This window comes from Bombina bombina, chromosome 6 (assembly GCF_027579735.1).
Source record: "Bombina bombina isolate aBomBom1 chromosome 6, aBomBom1.pri, whole genome shotgun sequence".
NCBI classification, from domain to species: domain Eukaryota; kingdom Metazoa; phylum Chordata; class Amphibia; order Anura; family Bombinatoridae; genus Bombina; species Bombina bombina.
Window position 1 is genome coordinate 56,505,201 of NC_069504.1, and position 16,039 is coordinate 56,521,239.

Consider the following 16,039-nt stretch of genomic DNA (forward strand, 5'->3'; position numbering starts at 1 on the left):
TGAATATTCCATTAGTAATTAAGATGATCCGTGGACTCATCGTGTCATAAAAAAGAAAGAAAACATAATTTATGTAAGAACTTACCTGAAAAAATTAATTTTCTTTCATTTTGGCAAGAGTCAATGAGGCCCACCCTTTTTATGGTGGTTATGTTTTTTTGTATAAAAGCACAATTATATTTCTAGTTCCTCTTTTTTTTTAATGCTTTTTTACGCCTTTTGTTATCACCTCACTTCTTGGCTATTCGTTAAACTGAATTGTGGGTGTGGTGAGGGGTGTATTTATAGGCATTTTGAGCTTTGGGAAACTTTGCCCCCTCCTGGTAGTAATGTATATCCCATACGTCACTAGCTCATGGACTCTTGCCAATATGAAAGAAATTAATTTATCAGGTAAGTTCTTACATAAATTATGTTTTTATGTAAGAACTTTTTAATTTCCTTCTATTATCAATTTTTCTTTGTTCTCTTGGTATCTATATTTGAAAAAGCAAGAATGTAAGCATAGGAGTCGGACCATTTTTGGTTCAGCACCTGGGTAGCACTTTCTGATTGGTCTCTAAATGTAGCAACCAATCAGCAAGCACTACCCAGGTTCTGAATAAAAAAATGGGCCGGCTCGTAAGCTTAAATTCAAATAAAGATAGCAAGAGAATGAAGAAAAATTGATAATAGGCATAAACTAGAAAGTTACTTAAAATTGCTGCTCTATCTGAATCGTGAAAGTTTAATTTTGACTAGACTATCCCTTTAATTCGTAAATCACCATATTCTCAATGCATATATTAGTGATGGTAAACTCTCCCCTTTTGTATAAACGGATCCAGAATGTTTTAGATGGAGTTTAATTCGTCGGTTGTAACGAAGTTGCAGGTTTTTCTGATTGAGGCTTTCCCGAGCTATCATAAAATACTTTTCCAGCAGATTTGTGCAGGATTTTTAGATATGTCTGATTCTTCAGCATCAACTTTTTTAATCATATTTTTCCCTGTTTCAAACAGCACTTCTTTTGTGCTTTGCCTTAAAGTTCTTACTTCACATTGTTTCCTTGTTAAAGGGGATAGAAAACCCCAACATTTTCTTTCATGATTTGGATAGCACATACAATTTTAAAGAACTTTCCAATTTACTTCTATCATCAAATTTGCTTCATTCTCTTGCTATCCTCTGCTGAAGTAACAGCATTACACTACTGGCAGCTAACTGAACACATCTAGTTAGCCAATCACACAAGACAAATGTGTGAAGGCACCAATAAGCAGCTAGCTCCCACTAGTGTAGGATATGTGCGTATTCTTTTTCAACAAGGGATACCAAGAGAACGAAGCACATTTAAAAATAGAAGTGAATTTAAAACTGTATACAAATAGAAGTAAATTTTAAAAGTGTATAAAATTACCTGCTCTATCTGAATCATGCAAATCTAATTTTGACTTTTCTATCCCTTTAAATAAAATATATAGCTCAAATCCCTTTTTAACCCTTTCATGACATGGTTATAATGTCTACATGATGCTAGGAAAGCCCTCCAGACCGCAATCAAATCCAGGAAGCGCAGTTGGCTTCAGGACAGCCGTTGGCTATGACGTTTTATTCCGTCATAACGGCGCTAAAGCCTAGCGCCGTTTTGATGGAATACAACGGCAGCAAAAGGTTAAACTATGAAGTTTGTTTACAACAAAAACAAATGGAGCCTGTTAGAATATTTTTATTTTTTCTTGTTATCCAGATTTGGTTTTTGTTAACTCCTTTCTGTGCATATTGTAATTAATTTGGAAGTGGCAGCTTGTCTCCAAATAGTTTAGCGAAACAGTAGTTTGTTAAACTCCTCCTTGCTTTATTTCCTGAAACTGTTATTGTGTTTGTCATAGGAAATAGGTGAGTTGAAAGTGGACGTGGCATAAAATAAACATGGATGCAAAAATGTGTCCTTTCTTTGTCCCAAACATAACATTTCCTAAATCTGTACAGGTGGCCCTCGGTTTAAGCCGGTACAATTTGCACCGTTTCAGAATAACAACCTTTTTCTTTTAGTCATGTGACTGCTATTGAAAAGCATTGAGAAAGCAGTGCATTGATTAAAATAGCCAGTAGGTGGAGCTGTCCACTTGTGTTGCAGCAAAGATACACACAAGCAGGCTGAAATGAATCAGTGTAGCTATCTAGACATGAGCTATCAAGCAGTTTTTATAGGAACAAGATCTTCCTGTCTATAAATCAGTCCAGATTGGAATGCATAAAAGGAACTGTTTGCAGAAAAATGCAAGTAAAGTCTGTGTTGTGTGATTATTTCATAAGGTTTATAATGCAGTTTAGCAAATGTTTGTGTTCATTTAACTTAGTTTAATTATATATTCTGTGTTGTGTGATTATTTGATAGTGTTTATAATGCTGTTTAGCATTTAAAGTCTTCATTTCAAAGCTTTAAAAATAATATTTTAGGTGTTACTTATGACAATTTTGAGAGGGGCCTGGAACCTAACTCCCTCACTTCTCTTTGACTTACATTATAAACTGGGTTTCAATTTACAACGGTTTTGATTTACAACCATTCCTTCTGGAACCTAACCCCGGCGTAAACTGAGCGCTACCTATATTTTTTTATTTTTTTTTTCATTATAGGATCTCTGTTGATTCGGAAACTGTTTTACAAGTGTTGGAAGAAGTAAAAATGGATGAATATTACAAAATGACTATAGCAGAGGTAAGGAAATAGTTATGTGTCTAGAAACAATGACGTATAATTACTATGTTAGTTTGTATTTTCCTTGCTTGACAAATACTGGACATTTTAAACTATCGCTTTTTTCCACTTGCCATTTTTGGTGAAAGAAACCGCAACATAGCTGTTCCTCTGCAAATCTGCTTAGCGGTCCTGCTAGCTGCCACGAGTTTACACAGCTCTCTCCTTCTCTTCATTCCATCCTGCAACCAGAAGGAGGGCACCAGGCATGGCTCACACCCAACTCTGGTTAAACTGCAGCTTGTATCCCAGATAACAGTGTTAACTCACTCCTGCAGAAAAAAAACCATAATGTGGTCCTCCACCTTTCTTCCCTATGTTCTCCTTGTAGTCTTTAGTCCTAGTACATCTTATTATTGTTTGAGGGCACTTCCTTATTGCTTGTCCACTCCTATTTGATAGTGGTGTCTGCCTGACGTTGGGGTTTACATAACTCTGTACTGTGCGCACTATCTATGTCTTCACTTGTGGTCTGTCAGGTCTGCTTATCACCAGGCTACACTACACCACAGGTCACTTTGCCTAGTGTGGAATACGTTTACTTTTACATGTTGGTTGTAACACTTTGCAGGTCTCTTCCTCACCTACTTTACCTAAAATGTTAGTTCTATTTATCTGTGTACTACATACAAATGCTACACATCTCCTATTTCTCATAAAGTTCTGAATGATCATTCTAGTTTGTCCAACTTCATATTTGCAACAATCCCTAATCTGCCTACACCCAGGTACAGAACTGGAATAATCCTGGCTGTCATTTAATATGTTCTGTTTGTTGTTCCCCAGAAAGTGAAGTGCTGTGGTGATGGTGGGATTTCAGCTGAGTGCTTTCAAAAATTGTTTGATGAGCTTGATAAGGACCCTATTAAACAGGTATTATACTTACAATGATCACACAAAGTTATTCATAAGTATAAGTGTGTGTGTATATATATGTGTGTGTGTATATGTATGTATGTGTGTGTGTGTGTGTGTGTATATATGTATATATGTATATATGTATATATATATATATATATATATATATATATATATATACACACACACACACACAGTTGCAAGAAAAAGTATGTGAACCCTTTGGAATGATATGGATTTCTGCACAAATTGGTCATAAAATGTGATCTGATCATCATCTAAGTCACAACAACAGACAATCAGTCTGCTTAAACTAATAACACACAAAGAATTAAATGTTGCCATGTTTTTATTGAACACACCATGTAAACATTCACAGTGCAGGTGGAAAAAGTATGTGAACCCTTGGATTTAATAACTGGTTGAACCTCCTTTGGCAGCAATAACTTCAACCAAATGTTTCCTGTCGTTGCAGATCAGACGTGCACAACGGTCAGGAGTAATTCTTGACCATTCCTCTTTACAGAACTGTTTCAGTTCAGCAATATTCTTGGGATGTCTGGTGTGAAACGCTTTCTTGAGGTCATGCCACAGCATCTCAATCGGGTTGAGGTCAGGACTCTGACTGGGCCACTTCAGAAGGCGTATTTTCTTCTGTTTAAGCCATTCTGTTGTTGATTTACTTCTATGCTTTGGGTCATTGTCCTGTTGCAACACCCATCTTCTGTTGAGCTTCAGTTGGTAGACAGATGGCCTTAAGTTCTCCTGCAAAATGTCTTGATAAACTTGGGAATTCATCTTTCCTTCGATGATAGCAATCCGTCCAGGCCCTGACGCAGCAAAGCAGCCCCAAACCATGATGCCCCCACCACCATACTTCACAGTTGGGATGAGGTTTTGATGTTGGTGTGCTGTGCCTCTTTTTCGCTACACATAGTGTTGTGTGTTTCTTCCAAACAACTCACCTTTGGTTTCATCTGTCCACAGAAAATTTTGCCAGTACTGCTGTTTAACATCCAGGTGCTCTTGTGCAAACTGTAAACGTGCAGCAATGTTTTGTTTGGACAGCAGTGGCTTCCTCTGTGGTATCTTCCCATGAAATCCATTCTTGTTTAGTGTTTTACGTATTGTAGATTCGCTAACAGGGATGTTAGCATTTGCCAGTGACTTTTGTAAGTCTTTAGCTGACACTCTAGGATTCTTCTTCACCTCATTGAGCAGTCTGCGCTGTACTCTTGCAGTCATCTTTACAGGATGGCCACTTCTAGGGAGAGTAGCAGCAGTGCTGAACTTTCTCCATTTGTAGACAATTTGTCTTACCGTGGACTGATGAACAGCAAGGCTTTTGGAGATACTTTTATAACCCTTTCCAGCTTTATGCAAGTCAACAATTCTTAATCGTAGGTCTTCTGAGAGCTCTTTTGTGCGAGGCATCATTTACATCAGGCAATGCTTCTTGTGAAAAGCAAACCCAGAACTGGTGTGTGTTTTTTTTATAGGGCCGGGCAGCTATAACCAACACCTCCAATCTCATCTCATTGATTGGACTCCAGTTGGCTGACATCTCACTCCAATTAGTTCTTGGAGATGTCATTAGTCTAGGGGTTCACATACTTTTTCCACCTGCACTGTGAATGTTTACATGGTGTGTTCAATAAAAACATGGCAACATTTCATTCTTTGTGTGTAATTAGTTTAAGCAGACTGTGATTGTCTATTGTTGTGACTTAGATGATGATGATCAGATCACATTTTATGACCAATTTGTGCAGAAATCCATATCATTCCAAAGGGTTCACATACTTTTTCTTGCAACTGTATATATATATATATGTGTGTGTGTGTGTGTGTGTGTGTATATGTATGTGTATATATACTGTATGTATGTGTATGTATGTGTGTGTGTGTATATATATATATATATATATATATATATATATATATATATATATATATATATATATATATATATATATATATATATATATATATATACATACACTGTGTGGGTGTATGTGTATATATATATGTGTGTGTATGTGTATATACAGGTGGCCCTCGTTTTACAACGGTTCAATTTACACCGTTTCAGAATAACAACTTGTGTGTGTATGTATATGTGTGTGTGTGTGTGTATATGTATGTGTATATATACTGTATGTATGTATGTGTGTGTGTGTGTGTGTATATATATATATATATATATATATATATATATATATATATATATATATATATATATATATATATAATGTGTGTGTATGTATATATGTGTGTGTATGTATATGTATGTGTGTGTGTGTGTATGTGTATATATATATGTGTGTGTATGTGTATATATATATGTGTGTGTATGTATATGTGTGTGTGTGTGTATGTGTATATATATATGTGTGTGTATGTATATGTATGTGTGTGTGTGTGTATGTGTATATATATATGTGTGTGTATGTATATGTATGTGTGTGTATGTGTATATATATATGTGTGTGTATGTGTATATACAGGTGGCCTTCGTTTTACAACGGTTCAATTTACACCATTTCAGAATAACAACTTGTGTGTGTGTGTGTGTATATATATATATATATATATATATATATATATATATATATATATATATATATATATATATATATATATATATACACACACTGTGTGTGTGTGTATGTATGTTGCATAATTTTTGTTTAGGTGAAAGTGATGCCCCTGTGTTGAATGAAAATGAATGCTTTTATTTGTATTTTTAATGTAAACTTTCTTGTGCAGCATCCACCACAACCTGTGTATCAGTGGCGATTACTGCAAATCTTGCAGTTGTGCGGAAGTCATCGATACTTTGACTACTTGGGGAATCTTGTGTCTCTGGCTAATCTTCTCTCAATCTGTGTATGTATAACTTTACTGTACGTCAGCACCCGTATAAATATCTTTCCCCTTATTTATATTCCTTGTTAGACAGGTTGAAGTATAAGCATAAAGGAAAGATTGATCAATGTAATATTTTTCTATAAATTATTCTAGGTTTCCTACTGTACGTGCTAAGGATGTTTTTAATGTAATAATAAACTTCGGTCTCTAAAAGGTCATTCACAGAGCAAAGCCACATTGATTAGGAAGGGGCTTTGCTACAATTGCAATTTTTGGCAATAAGGAACTTCAGTGTTGGCCATAATATAAAATAATTTCAAGTATAATTTATACTTAATGTTGGTGGGCTCTTACAGTATCCAGACAGTATGGGATATATGGTGAATTGTTTGTTGATAAAAAATTTCTGCTACTGAGCTATCCTCCCTCCAAAAAGTGTGGATGGCAGAGCACCACCACCACATGTGCCATATCGCTCACATCGCCAATACCTATTACTCCTCTTATGAAAGAGGTGATGAAGTTTCCTTGGGGTGTAATACCACCCGTGTAAGACCTTCAGTTTCATTTAAAGCATGTATGAAAAAAGTACGTCATCTGCTAAGAGTAACATTGTATAGGATTGGCTGCCAACTCAGATTTTGGATATGTTTTTGGTTTTGTGGCAAGGGTTTTCTAGAACACAAGCAAACAATAAATGAGAAAGAGGGCACCCCTGTTATGTGCCATTCTAGATGGGGAAAAAGGAACTGACAATATACCATTATCTAGAATCTGTGCACTGGGTTTTGTGTATAGGGAATAAACATTGATAAGGTAATGTCCCCAAACACAAGTGTTTTTCCTGAGAAAATCCCAATTAACTTGGTTAAAGGCCTTCTCTGGGTCAGTAGATAGGAGTATCATTGTGATGCTTACTGATGTGCATATTGGATGAGATGCAAGGCCCTGACTGTGTTGTCTTTTGCCTCCTTTTTGGGAATAAAGCCCACTTATGAATAAGAGCTGTCCGTTAGTAGTTTTCGCTAAAATTTTAGAAACTTTTTTTTTACATCCGAATTGAGATGGAATATTGGTATATAACTTGAAGGGTAGTGAAAAGAATATGTGCAGATAAAAATGTCTGTGAAAAATTAGTTGTCCACTGACTTAAAACAAGTAAGTAAATTAGGCAGGAACACGTTCTGAAATTTTGAGTAATATTTATAGCCAAGTCCATCATTGCCTGGGGATTTAGCCATAGGTAGGTCATTGATAACCACCTTTTAATTCTTCCAGTTATAGGCCTGTCTAGCATTTCTTGTTTATCTGGGGTTAAAGAGACAGTAAAGTCAAAAATAAATTTAAATTGATTTAAAAGATCGTGAAGCTTTTAAATAAGTTTTGAATTTACTTATGATACATTTTGCTTAGTTCTCTTGGTATTCTTTCTTAGAAAATAATCCTAGGTTCAGGAGCATGCACGTGTCTAACGATCTGGCAACAATGTTTGCAGCATTGTTTATAGCAAAGTTATACATAGTTGCAAACACTGCTGGCATAGACTGCTAAAGACATATGCACACTCCTGAGCTCCTATCAGTCTTCCTAGATTTACTATTCAACCAAGGATACCAAGAGAACAAAACAAATTATATAATTGAAGTAAATTGGAAAGTTGTTTAGAATTGCATGCTCTATCTGAATCATGAGTTGTTGTTTTTTATTTTGATTGTACTGTCCCTTTAATGTAGAGAGACCTGCGGTCTCATGTCATGAAATTAATATAGACGGAGTGGACATTTCTTATTTACAGGTGATCTTGATGGTTGATGCAGAGAAGCCAGGAACTGACCGGGATGACTTCTCCTTAGGGGTGAGGTTTTGTTTTTTTGTCTCATAAGTAATAGTGCTCTGAAGTTTATAGTCTTAATATTTCATATCAATGACCTGTTCCATTTCTAAAGGCTATCAACGTTTGCTTCATCCTCTATTACCTTTTGGAAATGGGGCTGAAGATATTTTCTCTGGGATTGAAGAGCTACATCTCTTACCCAAGCAACATTTTTGATGGGCTGCTCACTATAATTCTGCTGGTAAGTAGTAGTATCAAATCCATATTATATTATTATTCGATTTTGTTACACCAAACAATATAAGGGGTTTTGTCTTTTTTTTTTGGAGGGGGGGGGGTTTATTTATTTTTATTGTTTTTATGCTTTTTTTCTTTTATATGAAATAAAAATATAATGGAAACCACTGGTTTTAGTTTTTGAAGACCGACTTCATTGCTGGTTACAGTACGACCCTGACTCTTGGTCTTGAAACCCAAACATGTTTCATGATTCAGATAGAGAATACAATTTTAAACAACTTTCTAATTTACTTATATTGTCTAATTAGTTTCATTCCCTTGGTATCATTTGCTGAAGGAGCAGCAATGCACTACCGATTTCTAATTGAACACATGGGTAACCATGACAATCGGTTTATATATGCAGCCACCAATAAGCAGCTAGAACCTAGGCTCTTTGCTGCTCCTGAGCTTGCCTAGATAAACCTTTCAGCAAAGGATAACAAGAGAAGGAAGTAAATTGGAAAGTTGTTTAAAATTCTATTCTCTATATGAATCATGAAAGAAAATAATTTTTTGGGTTTCATGTCCCTTTAAGTGAGGCACAGGATTTGTTCTTCTTTTTTTTTTTTTTAATCATTTTTAGTCTTGAATTAAGTATAGTTGTGCAAGGTTTTTAAATTTTATTTTTTTAAAGTCACAATGTAATTACTAAATGTACTTTTACAGAAACATTTCATTGCAATTTACTTTATTTATTTAAATGACAAATTGGTTTTAAAAGGATCTGATACACAAAGATTCTCTTGTGATTCGGACAGAACATACAATTTAAAAAAAGTTTCTATTTGACTTCTAGTATCAAATTTGCTTCATTCCCTTGGTATACTTTGTTGAAGAGATACCTAGGTGGGTGTCAAGAGCACTATATGGCAGGAAATAGTGCTTCCATCTAGTGCTCTTGATACCTAGGTGGGTGTCAAGAGCACTATATGGCAGGAAATGGTGCTGCCATCTAGTGCTCTTGCAAAACTGCTGCCATATAGTGCTCCGGACATGTGCACGCTTCTGAACATAAAGGGACAGTAAAGTAATAATTAGACATTCATCATTCAGATAGAGAATACAGTTTTAAACAACTTTCCAATTTACTTATAATATTGAATTTGCTTCATTCTCTTGTTATCCTTTGCTGAAAGGTCTATCTAGGTAAGCTTAGGATCAGCAAAGAACCTAGCTGCTGATTGGTGGCTGCATATATATACACCAATTGTTGTTGGCTCACCAATGTGTTCAGTTACAAAACCAGAAGTGCATTGCTGCTCCAAGAAATTATACCAAGAGAATGAAGCAAATTTGATAATAGAAGTAAACTGGGAAGTTGTTTAAAATGATACGTTCTACCTAAATCATGAAAGAAAATGTTTGTGTTTCATGTCCCTTTAAAGGGACATTCCAGCCAAAATTAGAAGCCACATGGATGCATTTCAGTTTTAACCAGAAACATGTTTGTAATAAACAAGTATTAGCAAAGATGCTTCTAATAAAAGTTAGAGCTGTTTCAGAAGTGTATTTAAATATGCCCCGTGCACCAGCATTTTAAACACTTGGTGCTTTTTGCGATCTAGTAATTGTTGACATGATACAAGCTAGATGTTTAGGAAGTTCCAAACCTGTGATCATCTATTATTAAATGTTCTGTTTTTCGTCTTGGATATTGGTCTCCTTTTACTTTTATGAATTTATCTCCTTTTAGGTTTTAGAGATTGCTACGTTGGCCCTGTACAGTTTCCCTCATCCAGGCTGGTAGGTCCCACTATTATTATTTGTTGGCAAGTTATTTGAAATGAATAAAAAACAGATTATAAACATTTTTTACTGCAAATTAAACAAAAAGAGAAGGAGCACTCCTTTACGTGCAATAACTTGTGTATTGATACACACTAAACAACAGTCATACAAATAAAACCTACTGAATAAACTCACATCATGCCAAAATGAACAAAGAAACATCATAGCACTGAGATTACATAAATAAATTGCCCCACATAATGCAAAACAGATAATAAATAATAAACGGCAAATGAAACCATCGGAAGTTAAGGTAAGTCTATGCTCTTAACAGGGAAAAGCAATATGAACTGGCTGGTATTTCACGTTAAGCCGCTAGTGTAAAATTTCACAGTGGGAGAATGGGCAAGCGACTCTTAACTTGAAGATATTGTAGTCACAGCCCCTTGCGTGTTTTTGTGGTTAATAACCATCTCCTCAGACCTCAGTACCTGCAGCTAACATATCTTACTATATATGTTAATTAGATCAAACTTTATAGCCATTAGCAATTTGAAATAACCATAAATATTAAACATAAGACATAATATAAAACCTCCCCCACAAAGTTAACCAATTTTATTACGAACGTAAATGGTACATAATAAATAAAACCATCATTTATGTAGGAATTTATTTCCAGTAAATATTAAAAAAAATTATTATAAAAATATTATAAAAATATATTGAACTTAAAGGAACATGAAACTCAACATTTCTTTCATGTAATTAGCAAGAGTCCATGAGCTAGTGACGTATGGGATATACATTCCTACCAGGAGGGGCAAAGTTTCCCAAACCTTAAAATGCCTATAAATACACCCCTCACCACACCCACAATTCAGTTTTACAAACTTTGCCTCCTATGGAGGTGGTGAAGTAAGTTTGTGCTAGATTCTACGTTGATATGCGCTCCGCAGCAGGTTGGAGCCCGGTTTTCCTCTCAGCGTGCAGTGAATGTCAGAGGGATGTGAGGAGAGTATTGCCTATTTGAATGCAATGATCTCCTTCTACGGGGTCTATTTCATAGGTTCTCTGTTATCGGTCGTAGAGATTCATCTCTTACCTCCCTTTTCAGATCGACGATATACTCTTATATATATACCATTACCTCTACTGATTCTCGTTTCAGTACTGGTTTGGCTTTCTACAACATGTAGATGAGTGTCCTGGGGTAAGTAAGTAAGCTTATTTTCTGTGACACTCTAAGCTATGGTTAGGCACTTTTTTATAAAGTTCTAAATATATGTATTCAAACATTTATTTGCCTTGACTCAGGATGTTCAACATTCCTTATTTTCAGACAGTCAGTTTCATACTTGGGATAAATGCATTTGTTTCAATCATTTTTTCTTACCTTAAAAAATTTGACTTTTTCCCTGGGGGCTGTTAGGCTCGCGGGGGCTGAAAATGCTTCATTATTTAAGTCTCATTATTTATTGCTTCTGGTTGCTAGAAGCTTGTTCACTGGCATTTTTTTCCCATTCCTGAAACTGTCATTTAAGGAATTTGATCAATTTTGCTTTATATGTTGTTTTTTCTTTTACATATTGCAAGATGTTCCACGTTGCAACTGAGTCAGAAGATACTTCAGGAAAATCGCTGCCCAGTGCTGGAGCTACCAAGCTAAGTGTATCTGCTATAAACTTTTGGTATCTGTTTCTCCAGCTGTTGTTTGTATTGCATGTCATGACAAACTTATTAATGCAGATAAAATTTCCTTTAGTACTGTTACATTACCTGTTGCTGTTCCGTCAACATCTAATTTTCAGAGTGTTCCTGATAACATAAGAGATTTTATTTTTTTAATCCATTAAGAAGGCTATGTCTGTTATTTCTCCTTCTAGTATACATAAAAGTCTTTTAAAACTTCTCTTTTTTTCAGATGAATTTTTAAATGAACATCATCATTCTGATACTGATAATGGTTCTTCTGGTTCAGAGGTTTCTGTCTCAGAGGTTGATGCTGATAAATCTTTGTATTTGTTCAAGATGGAATTTATTCGTTCTTTACTTAAAGAAGTATTAATTGCATTAGAAATAGAGGATTCTGGTCCTCTTGATACTAAATCTAAACGTTTAAATAAGGTTTTTAAATCTCCTGTAGTTATTCCAGAAGTGTTTTCTCTCCCTGATGCTATTTCTGAAGTAATTTCCAGGGAATGGAATAATTTGGGTAATTCATTTACTCCTTCTAAACGTTTAAGCAATTATATCCTGTGCCATCTGACAGATTAGAGTTTGGGACAAAATCTCTAAGGTTAATGGGGCTGTCTCTACTCCTGCTAAACGTACTACTATTCCTATGGCAGATAGTACTTCATTTAAGGATCCTTTAGATAGAAAAATTGAATCCTTTCTAAGAAATGCTTACTTATGTTCAGGTAATCTTCTTAGACCTGCTATATTTTTAGCGGATGTTGCTGCAGCTTCAACTTTTTTGGTTAGAAGCTTTAGCGCAACAAGTAACATATCATAATTTTATAGCATTTTTATTATTCTATAACATGCTAATTATTTTATTTGTGATACCATCTTTTGATATCATTAGAGTTGATGTCAGGTATATGTCTCTAGCTATTTTAGCTAGACAAGCTTTATGGCTTAAAACTTGGAATGCTGCTATGTCTTCTAAGTCAACTTTGCTTTCCCTTTCTTTCCATGATAATAAATTATTCGATTTTCAGTTGGTTTCTATTATCTCAACTGTTACTGGAGGGAAGGGAACTTTTTTACCAAAGGATAAAAAATCTAAGGTAAATTTAGGTCTAATAACCATTTTCGTTCCTTTCCTCACAACAAGGAACAAAAGCCTGATCCTTCATCCTCAGGAGCGGTATCAGTTTGGAAACCATTTCCAGTTTGGAATATATCCAAGCCTTATAGAAACCTATAGCCAGCTCCTAAATACCCATGAAGGTGCGGCCCTCATTCCAGCTCAGCTGGTATGGGGCAGTTTACGTTTTCTTCAAGGAAATTTGGATCAATTCCGTTCACAATCTCTGGTTTCAGAACATTGTTTCAGAAAGGTACAGAATTGGCTTCAAGTTAAGGCCTCCTGCAAAGAGATTTTTTTCTTTCCCGTGTCCCAGTAAACACAGCAAAGGCTCAGCATTTCTGAAATGTGTTTCAGATCTAGAGTTGGCTGGAGTAATTATGCCAGTTCCAGTTCTGGAACAGGGGCTGGGGTTTTATTCTATCTCTTCATTGTACCAAAGAAGGTCAATTCCTTCAGACCAGTTCCGGATCTATCTATATTGAATCGTTATGTAAGGATACCAACATTCAAGATGGTAACTGTAGGACTATCCTGCCTTTTGTTTAGCAAGGGCATTATATGTCTACAATAGATTTACAGGATGTATATCTGCATATTCCGATTCATCCAGATCACTTTTAGTTTGAGATTCTCTTTTTAGACAAGCATTACCAGTTTTGTGGCTCTACCGTTTGGCCTAGCGTCAGCTCCAAGAATTTTTTCAAAGGTTCTCGGTGCCCTTCTGTCTGTAATCAGAGAACAGGGTTTTGGTATTTCCTTATTTGGACGATATCTTGGTACTTGCTCAGTCTTCACATTTACGCAGAATCTCATACGAATCGACTTGTGTTGTTTCTTCAAGATCATGGTTGGAGGATCAATTTACCATTCAGTTCATTGTTTCCTCAGACAAGGGTAACCTTTTTAGGTTTCCAGATAGATTCAGTGTCTATGACTCTGTCCTTGTCAGATAAGAGAAGTTTAACATTGATATCAGCTTGTCACAACCTTCAGTCACAATCATTCCCTTTGGTAGCCTTATGCATGGAAATTTTAGGTCTTAGGACTGCCGCATCGGATGCGATCTCCTTTGCTCGTTTTCACATGCGACCTCTTCAGCTCTGTATGCTGAACCAGTGGTGCAGGGATTACACAAAGATATCTCAATTAATATCTTCAAACCGATTATACGACACTCTCTGACATGGTGGACAGTTCACCAACGTTTAGTTCAGGGGGCTTCTTTGTTCTTCAGACCTGGACTATAATCTCAACAGATGCAAGTCTTACAGGTTGGGGAGCTGTGTGGGGGTCTCTGACGGCACAAGGGGTTTGGGAATCTCAGGAGGTGAGATTTCCGATCAATATTTTGAACTCCGTGCAATTTTCAGAGCTCTTCAGTCTTGGCCTCTTCTGAAGAGAGAGTTGTTCATTTGTTTTCAGATAGACAATGTCACAGCTGTGGCATACATCAATCATCAAGGAGGGACTCACAGTCCTCTGGCTATGAAAGAAGTATCTCGAATTTTGGTTTGGGCGGAATCCAGCTCCTGTCTAATCTCTGCGGTTCATATCCCAGGTATAGACAATTGGGAAGCGGATTATCTCAGTCGCCAAACGTTGCATCCGGGCGAATGGTCTCTTCACCCAGAGGTATTTCTTCAGATTGTTCAAATGTGGGAACTCCTAGAAATAGATCTGATGGCTTCTCATCTAAACAAGAAACTTCCCTGGTATCTGTCCAGATCCCGGGATCCTCGGGCGGAAGCAGTGGATACATTATCACTTCCTTGGAAGTATCATCCTGCCTATATCTTTTCGCCTCTAGTTCTTCTTCCAAGAGTATTCTCCAAGATTCTAAAGGAATGCTCGTTTGTCCTGCTGGTAGCTCCAGCATGGCCTCACAGGTTTTGGTATGCGGATCTTGTCCGGATGGCCTCTTGCCAGCTGTGGACTCTTCCGTTAAGACCAGACTTTCTGTCGCAAGGTCCTTTTTTTCCATCAGGATCTCAAATCCTTAAATTTTAAGGTATGGAGTTTGAACGCTTGATTCTTGGTCAAAGAAGGTTTCTCTGACTCTGTGATTAATACTATGTGACAGGCTCGTAAATCTGTATCTAGAGAGATATATTATAGAGTCTGGAAGGCTTATATTTCTTAGTGTCTTTCTCATCATTTTTTCTTGGCATTCTTTTTGAATACCGAGAATTTTTCAGTTTCTTCAGGATGGTTTAGATAAAGGTTTGTCCGCAAGTTCCTTGACAGGTCAAATCTCTGCTCTTTCTGTTCTTTTTTCACAGAAGGATTGCTAATCTTCCTGATATTTCATTGTTTTGTACATGCTTTGGTTCGTTGGTTCTGGGGGCTTTTCAAGCTCCTCCTTTGAACCCATGCATTCTTTGGTCGTTATATTACTTTCTTGGAAAGTTTTGTTTCTTTTGGCCATCTCTTCTGCCAGAAGAGTCTCTGAATTATCTGCTCTTTCTTGTGAGTCTCCTTTTCTGATTTTTCATCAGGATAGGGCGGTGCTGCGAACTTCTTTTGAATTTTTTACCTAAGGTTGTGAATTCTAACAACCTTACTAGAGAAATTGTGGTTCCTTCATTATGTCCTAATCCTATGAATTCTAAGGAGAAATCATTGCATTCTTTGGATGCTGTTAGAGCTTTGTATTATTATGTTTAAGCTACTAAGTCTTTCCGAAAGACTTCTAGTCTATTTGTCATCTTTTCCGGTTCTAGAAAAGGCCAGAAAGCTTCTGCCATTTCTTTGGCATCTTGGTTGAAATCTTTATTTCATCATGCCTATGTCGAGTCGGGTAAAATTCCGCCTCGAAGGATTACAGTTCATTCTACTAGGTAAGTTTCTTCTTCCTGGGCGTTTAGGAATGAAGCTTCGATTGATCAGATTTGCAAAGCAGCAACTT

The 16,039-nt window shown here is 36.3% G+C and overlaps 1 protein-coding gene across 1 annotated transcript in view; it reads left to right on the forward strand.

Moving 5' to 3' along the window:
- TPCN2 (two pore segment channel 2) overlaps positions 1 to 16,039 on the forward strand; it is a 215,898-nt gene that overhangs the window by 124,171 nt on the left and 75,688 nt on the right. Inside the window, exons 13-18 of the mRNA XM_053716413.1 lie at positions 2,623 to 2,704; positions 3,530 to 3,616; positions 6,371 to 6,490; positions 8,268 to 8,327; positions 8,419 to 8,547; positions 10,282 to 10,331. Of these exons, the coding sequence (XP_053572388.1) occupies positions 2,623 to 2,704; positions 3,530 to 3,616; positions 6,371 to 6,490; positions 8,268 to 8,327; positions 8,419 to 8,547; positions 10,282 to 10,331 (528 nt within the window). The remainder of the gene's footprint in view (positions 1 to 2,622; positions 2,705 to 3,529; positions 3,617 to 6,370; positions 6,491 to 8,267; positions 8,328 to 8,418; positions 8,548 to 10,281; positions 10,332 to 16,039) is intronic.